Source organism: Antrostomus carolinensis, unplaced genomic scaffold (genome assembly GCF_000700745.2).
Source record: "Antrostomus carolinensis isolate BGI_N321 unplaced genomic scaffold, ASM70074v2 scaffold20163, whole genome shotgun sequence".
NCBI classification, from domain to species: Eukaryota; Metazoa; Chordata; class Aves; order Caprimulgiformes; family Caprimulgidae; genus Antrostomus; species Antrostomus carolinensis.
Genome location: NW_010306087.1, coordinates 11,093 through 18,778, shown reverse-complemented (window position 1 = coordinate 18,778; position 7,686 = coordinate 11,093). Strand labels below are relative to the sequence as shown.

The window sequence follows — 7,686 nt, the reverse complement described above, 5'->3', positions numbered from 1 at the left end:
AAACTTGCTGAGGGTGCACTCGATCAAACTCAGGTGGTAGCCTGAGTTTGGTTTATTGCTGTTCTGGAGCTGATGCCAGCTGGTAGCACAAGCCAGTGTGCTGGAGTTATCGACCTGTTACCCCACATCTGGAACATGGCCTGATCCCACCTGGGGGTGTTAGTGATGCAATGAGGGTGGTGGGATAACGAGTGAACCCAAGGGCTTCCAGTGCAGCCTGTGATATACATGAGAGCAAGGGCATTGCTTGTGCATTAGTGAGCACAGCTGGGTACTCCAACTCTTCTGTGTCCATCCAGACGTGACCATCACATTCTAGTGGTCCCAGGCCACCACATCTCACAGGGGAGGATGCTGGGGGTGGGGGCAGCAATGGTTGGTTTGGTCAGTGCAGCTGCTGTGGAGGATCTTGGACAAGAGGAAGAAGCAGCTTCAAAGACTTATCTTCCAGTTAAGAACCTAAAAGGTTTAAAAACTGTTTTGCTAGTTTTGTCCTTAATCTTGGAGTCTCTGATCACAGTACTGGAAGTACCAGTGTGCTACTGAGTCCAGGGATCGGCTGAGGAAGATCTGCACGGGGAGGACAAGACATGGTGCATTGCTGCACTGTGGTCATCCCCACTAGCCTGGATCCCTTCTCCAGGACCACTAACCACCCCAAAGCAAATAAACCCCTCCGTTCATTGCCATGCTCATGATTTGGCAGAGTGGCAGTTCACTGGCCATTAGCCATTGTTGCTTTGTTACCTGAACCGAACCCGACACTGGATTTTGAGATCCAGGTGAACATGACATCAGTCACCATCCTGCCTGTAGATAGTCCTGCTCCAGAATCTCACCCAAGGACACTCACAGCTCTTCTTCCCCCAAATAGGACTAGTTTAGCCATGAGATACAGGCAGATGCTCCTTAAGCTGGCCACATCCCTGAGCCCTGCCTTGTACCTTGATTCCTCCATCCACTTGCAATTGCTTCTCCATCCTCCTGAAGCCTCTGCCAAGCTCCTTCCCTCCAACATCACACAGATCTCTCCCTCAAAATCCCTGGACAACGCTTCTCCACAAGAGCAGGGATGTAGCTGTGGGATGTAGCTGGTGCTCACTGGAGCAGGAGCTTTGTTTTCCTGGCACGTGTTTCTTGCGGTAGAGCTTTGCTCGTGGAATTGCAGTGCTATAGCAATGATGATAAAAATAGCCATGTGCAAAGTGTTATCATAACCTCTGCTTTAGCTGTCACCCAGCCAAACAGTGCACACAGACAACCCCGTCCAGCCCAGCATGAGGATAACTCCACCAGCCACCTGATGCACTGTTCTGCTTCTCCTCTCTTAAATTCTAGCACTGCTTCAGCATCCAAAGGTAAAACCAGTAGGGAAGGTGTTTGATCTGGAAGAGGAGAGGTGGGAAATACCTCTAGAATCCATTCAAAGTGATTTATTTTTATTTCTGGTGCATCATTTGTAATTTTTTTTCGGTGTATTTTTTTTTCTAAGTAAGTGAAGCATTGATTGCAAGCCTGGTTGACAGAGTGCTGAAACCTCCAAAATCATCCTGTACATAAATATTTACACTAAAAGTGTTTCAGTCCCTCCTCAAAGAGGGAGGTCGGCTGTGCCACATGGCTGAAGAGATCCAACGCAAAGACAGCAAGCGCTCAGAAAATGTTTGCAGCCAGCAGGTTGTGAATACTTGAGTAAAAGTTGTGTCCTTTGCAACAGGAGTCAGAAGGATGTTGGGGAAGAGCCACTTGTTCAGTCTCAGTTGTTCATTTCCCCATCGTCGGTGCCTTTAGCAGGATAAAATCTTGGTTCATTGAGCTGTTCATTGTTCATCAAAGGTTGACTGGCTCCAGCAGGTGAAAGTCACTACCTGAAAGTCCTGTTTCTTCTTCGGTGCTGGCAATCGCTGAGGCTCCTTTGATCCCAGGCAGGACCCCAGTCTCTGATCCCAGCTGCGAGCCTCTGATCCCACTTTTCTAGCATCCTCATCTGGTATATCAAACCCAAGAGTGTAAAATCAGCAACTTGGAGCCTTCAGCCCTGCCTCTGTGGTCTTCCCGACCATCTGTCCCTCCTTTCACATCCTCATCCCTGTCCCCAGACCCAGGCACCCAGCTTCTCCCTAGTGAGGTGCGTGGAGATGACCAGCACCTGCGAGCGAGGGATGGAGCTGAACCTGCTCCACCACTGCTTGCTGCGCCGGGAATGCCCCTTCCCTTCGCTCAGCCGGCGCCCTGCGTTTGATATGGCAGGTGGGAAGCGGCGGCGCTGACCTCTGGCCCCCGCGCTGGGGTTTGGCAATGCAGTGGGGAAACTGCTGCGGCAGCTCCGGCAGCTCCCTGTTTGCACAGGCGCTCCGGGACGCGCAGATCAAAGGGCTCCGCATGAGTAACAGCGGCCCAGCCCTGCACTTTGTGCACGTTCCTGTCTCCCTTTCACAAGAGGCTGCCTCTGCCTGCCTGGAGGGCTGGAAAGGCTTGGTGGGAGGATGTGGGTCACCCCACAGGGTCCTCCAGGCAGTGAGCTTTGACCTCACAGGGAGGTGTGTATAGTCATTTGAGTGGGTCTCAAAGCTGTCCTCCTTGGAGCACAGCCACTGGTGGGCTGTGAAAAGCCATCCCCCTCCTAATCCTAGACCAGACCTGCAGCCCAGGCATCGCCTGAGCTTCTCCCTGATGATTGTGAGGGACAAGGACGAGGGAGAGCAATGTGTATGGGAGTCAGGCTTGCTCAGAGATGTGGTTTAGTAGTGGACAGGTACAGTTGGACTCAATCAACTCAAAGATCTTTTCCAACCAAACAATTCTCTGATTCTATGATTCAGGCCCATAGACAGTCCATGGCTGGTGCAGCCATGGTGAGAAGTGGGGACCTGCAGATGTTTCTGCTGTCCTGGGATGGGAGGGTTGTGTAGTGGTCATCAGGGCTAACGGGGCAGCAGATCCCTCCCCAGCAAATCCAGCTCTGAAGCAAAGGGGCACATGGCACAGACAGCTGGGGAATCTGGCGTTTAGGTTTATGGGGTGTTATAACTGCAAGCCCACCAACTAATTTGCCTCCACAAGTATAGGGAGGAACTGTCTATGAACTACAGAGCTCTAGCAAGAGCAGGCACTGCAGCTTAACACAAGTAGAGAAAGCAAGGTGTAAACTGGTTTCTCAATCTAAGCAACAGGTGCTTCTTTCTCCTGTGAAAAGCCAGAGAGGCAAATGCATTTCCACATGGTAGATGTTCATACAGATGTACAACACAATGTCCACTGAAGCTTCTGTTCTTTTGGACAGGCAAAGCTGGCAGGGGAGCGTGGAGCCCGTGCGATCCTTTTTGACATTACCGATGATGAAAGTGCTGCTGATCAGGTACAAAGCCCACTGATATTATCAGCTAAACCACAGTCCCCCTGTCCCATCCCAAAACATGCCCAGGTCAGGACCCACCAGCCACCAACACGCAGTGGGAGGTCCCAGGAGGGTACCGCAGGCTGGCTTGGAGCATCAGCTCTCGCCCAGCTCACCCGTGCACACAGACAGGGCTTTGCTCTTGTGCTCTCCCAGTGGCATGTCCAGATCCTCACACAGCACAGGCAGGCCAGCAGCTCACGAGTAGCACCTTGCTGCTCTTAGAGGACATTGTTTGGTCAATTGAGCTTTTCTACCAGGAGCTGGATGCTTCCTCTTGGGAAGTCACAGGTGACCTGATCCCATCGAGTACAGACAGCCCTGGTGTACCTTTGGGGAAAGGTGATTTCTTGACTTTTCAAACCAAAGTCATGGCCACCCTGCTACGCTGTTGGTGATACTCCTGCTGCAAGTTTAAGATTGGTTTAGAGACGTCCAGAGGTCCCTTCCACCAACACTGCTGTCATCTTTGGAAAGGAAGACATTCCCCATTGAAATAATCAAGGAATAATGAAAAACATCCAGCATTAGGTAAGAGGACAGATAGGGGAGCTGGTGCCTGAGCTTATCAAAACTCCGGGCTGACTCCTGCTCGCTGGATCCACCCCTCATGGTTCTTCCATGCACTTATTGCAGCTTAATTTCTGATGCCAGAGAGATGCAGCAGCGAGTGCAGGCCCATGAGGTGATGCTGGGGTTGCTCAGTAAGGGCATGGAAAGTGGTTAGTTGGTCAGATGGCCGCCCTGATTCAGGTCAGTCTGGAGGAGAGGGCAGACTCGGACACTTGCTGAGCCAGCCCGTGCCAGGCTGCCTGGACCGTGGTGGAAAACTCCTGGTGTGATCAGAAACAAACAGCATGTCCTGCAGATCACAGAAGGCAGAGGGGAGAACACTGATGGGTCTCACAGGAAGAGAAGAGGAAACATTTCTGCAGTGAAGGCAGCACTCAGAGTGTTGCTGGCAGTTACCACGTGGAAGAGGAGAGGCCAAGAACTTTTGCAGAGGGTCTTGAAGGAGGAGCACAAGAGACACTGAGCAGTGTCCAGTTGTACGTGAGGAGGCACCATCAGAGGAAATGAAGAAAGTTATGCTGACGAGTTGGTAAAGAGGAGGAGCTTCCATCTGATTTCATCATAGAGGGGTAGTGCAAGTTTGGGGGAGCAGTCAGCCTGTAAAGAAGCATCAGGAGGAACCAGACGTGCCCAGGGGGCTGGGATAGTCCTTGTTTCAGGCTGTTCTGGACCATCTCTCACTGTGTTTGTTTCTTTACAGCTGAGAAAGCCCAGAGGTCTGAGTCAGCCTGTGGTTCTGATCAGGGGCCACGATGCTGAGCTTCTCATGGGTGTTGTGAACAAGAACAGAGAGGCCCACGTGAAGATAGAGGTCAAGGAGCCACCAGCTTGGGTGAGAGACACATCATTCACACTGCCTTCTGTATCCTCCCTCCCAAGCTGCTGTACCATGGAATAGGACTTTCCCAAAGATGCTGAGTTTTCCTACCCAAGAACAGAGATCACAGCCCTTTGCAGGAGCTGCCTGTCTGCAGCATTCAGCTGATGGGCTGCAAATAAAGGCTCAAAAGCACTTTCCACTTATTTAGTTTCTTTTGCTTGAACATCACAAGTGAGGCAAGAGGATTCCCTGTCTCTTCAGGTGAGACCAAGCCTTGATTTTTCTCATCTTGTGCTACCTTAGGCCACGGCCTCTAGGGAGCTGAGGTGCTGCAAGGCAGAGAAATTCCATTCCTGCGGGAATGTGCAGAAAAGACGGAACCCTTTTCTGTTACCTGTAACGAGCAAGGAGGTAGAGCTTGGCCAAGGATCATGTATTCAAAGGCTGATGGTCAGGAAGAGATTGAGATTCCCCTGTCTAGCCTCTAATTCCCACCCCTGCCACACAAGAGTAATTTCTTTCCTGTTTTATCCAACAGCCAGACTACGACGTGTGGATTCTTCTCACGGTGGTCAGCACTGTGGTTGTCATCATTTTGATTTTTGTTGTCCGCACAAAGTGCCAGCTCAACAGGACTCAGGTAGGAATTGATGGAGCAGATGTGTCTGAGCAAACAGAAATGCATGAAGGGCAGGAACGGACACAGTTTGGGAGGGGAAATGTTCCTCTGTGGGGACTGAAGATGTGGCCACATAGACAGGAGTGGCCCAGGGATGAGCAGAGTGATCCTGAGATGAGCTGGCAGCATCTCTTCTGTGGTGACCTTGCTCTCCTCCTGCTGTCCCACCAGCACTGCAGCCTGCAGTACCAGCACCTTTCAGAGCTTGTCCCTACATCCAGAGCTGCAGAACTGTCCCACAAGCTCTTGATTTTAACAGTATTGTCTCTATTGGTGGAGAGTAGAAGATTTAGTATTTTTAATAGAAACTAACAAATTAAATAATCATTTTTCCAGTCAGCTGTATTTCCAGGTTTGAGCATACCCCATTTCTCCTATAGAAAGACAAGCCTTTGGGGCTCAAAAATTCAGCACTGCTGAGGGATTTTGAACATCCAGTGCCAGATGTCTCCTGCTGGTGACAAAGCCTATTCTGGCTAAGTCAGGTTAGACAAAAAGTCACCTCTGGAAATGAGTATTGCCCCCAAATTCCTGCTAATCCCACTTTGAAAACAAGAGGGCAATGAGAACTATAAGACTGAGCCTCTCCTTCAAGCTTCCTTTCTCCCTGGCAGGACTCCTTGCAGCAGCAGACCATGCAGGCCATTGGGCAGTTGGCCACACGCAAGTACCAGGCAAGGTGCCGGCAAGCGTCACGGTGGGACTCGGCCAGCAGCTGCAGCTCAGCCCCAGTCTGTGCCATTTGCCTGGAGGAGTTCAGCGAGGGCCAGGTAGGCTGCGGGCACGGCTGCTGGGCAGCCACGGCTCTGGCCAGCCACGGCTCTGAGCTTCCTGGCCACAGCCAAGCGGGAGATGTGGTGGGAGCTGAGCAGTCTGGCAGGGGTGGGAGGTGTTTTGATAGGACAAGAGGAAATGGCCTCAAGTTGTGCCCAGGGCAGTTGAGATGGGATGTGAGGAAGAATTTCTTTGCTGAAAGGGTTCTGAGGCATTGGAAGGGGTTGCCCAGGGCAGTGGTGGAGTCCCCATCCCTGGAGGGATTGAAGAGTCGTGTAGACATAGTGCTGAGGGACATGGGTTAGTCGGGGACTGGCCAGTGTTGGGTTCATGGTTGGACTCGATGAGCTAAAAGGGCTTTTCCAATCAAGGCCATTCTGGGATTCTGGGATTCTGAGGCAACTCCTGAGGGCTAGGAAAGGACCAGCATTGATGGAGGTCTACCTGCCCCTTGGCCAAAAAAGCCCTGCCTTTGGTGAAGTCACTTGCCTGCAGATTCAGATTCCCTGAAGATGGGTCTCCAGCTGTCACTATAGGGCCAAATGTCCATAATATGTCCATGGTGAAACAACAGGGTAAAAGCAGAGTTTGCTTCTCCAAAGCACTCAGCCTGAAACCTCCCTCTCCCCAGGGGCTAGCACCTCTCTGGATGTTCACACCCCAGAGATGGACACACCAAGCAGAACAAGAGCTGCCAGGCTGCTGCACAGCCTCCTCCATGAAAATCTGGGCTGCAGATCACTCACCATTAGACATCTTTCCATCCTACCAGGCTCACTTTCATCAAGAAGGACCCTTCCAGGTGTTGAGACATGGTTCTTGCTCACAGTCCTCTTCTCTCCACCTCTCTCTAGGAACTGCGGATCATCTCGTGCTCCCATGAGTTTCACCGGGAGTGTGTTGACCCCTGGCTGCAGCAACACCACACGTGTCCACTTTGCATGTTCAATATTCTTGGTAGGGCTCAGACACAGCATTTCCCGGACAGGATGGGTTGGGTGCAGGGCTTGTGCAGGTCCATGTACCCTTGGGTGATACATAGAGTTGGTGTGTCAGCAGGAGCATGTGTCTCTGTGGACATGATGTAGAGGGTGGTGTGTGCATGAGGAGGGGTCCCTGCACGTGTGAGCCCCCTCAGGGTACAGCGAGGTGCTGGGCTTGGGCTGAGACCTGCACCAAGAGGAGAGGTTTCCAGTCCTAGGACCTATGGGGAAGGGAAAGGGAATCTGAGGGTCGGGCTAGCAGGGAGGGTGCTGAGTGTGCAGGACCATCAGGACGGTTTGGTGGTGGCAGTGAGGAGCTGCAGGGCATGGGTGGGACGTGGGACCATAGTGGGAATGCAGTGGAGGTTTGCCAGTGCTGCAGCTACTGCAGCTGGGCTGTGGGACCTATGCTGGATGCTCCCTTCTCCCTCCACAGCCAGAGACTCGGTGGACCAGGCCA

The 7,686-nt window shown here is 52.0% G+C and overlaps 1 protein-coding gene across 1 annotated transcript in view; it reads left to right on the top strand.

Annotated features, from left to right (window-relative positions):
* The first annotated feature begins 2,138 nt into the window (after nucleotides 1-2,138).
* Nucleotides 2,139-7,686, top strand: part of RNF43 (ring finger protein 43) — a 13,301-nt gene continuing 7,753 nt past the window's right edge. The window contains 7 exon segments of the mRNA XM_029084285.1: nucleotides 2,139-2,246; nucleotides 3,284-3,358; nucleotides 4,671-4,802; nucleotides 5,329-5,430; nucleotides 6,084-6,239; nucleotides 7,098-7,200; nucleotides 7,663-7,686. The exon segment at nucleotides 7,663-7,686 is cut by the window's right edge and continues 537 nt beyond it. Coding sequence (XP_028940118.1) covers nucleotides 2,139-2,246; nucleotides 3,284-3,358; nucleotides 4,671-4,802; nucleotides 5,329-5,430; nucleotides 6,084-6,239; nucleotides 7,098-7,200; nucleotides 7,663-7,686 — 700 coding nt within the window.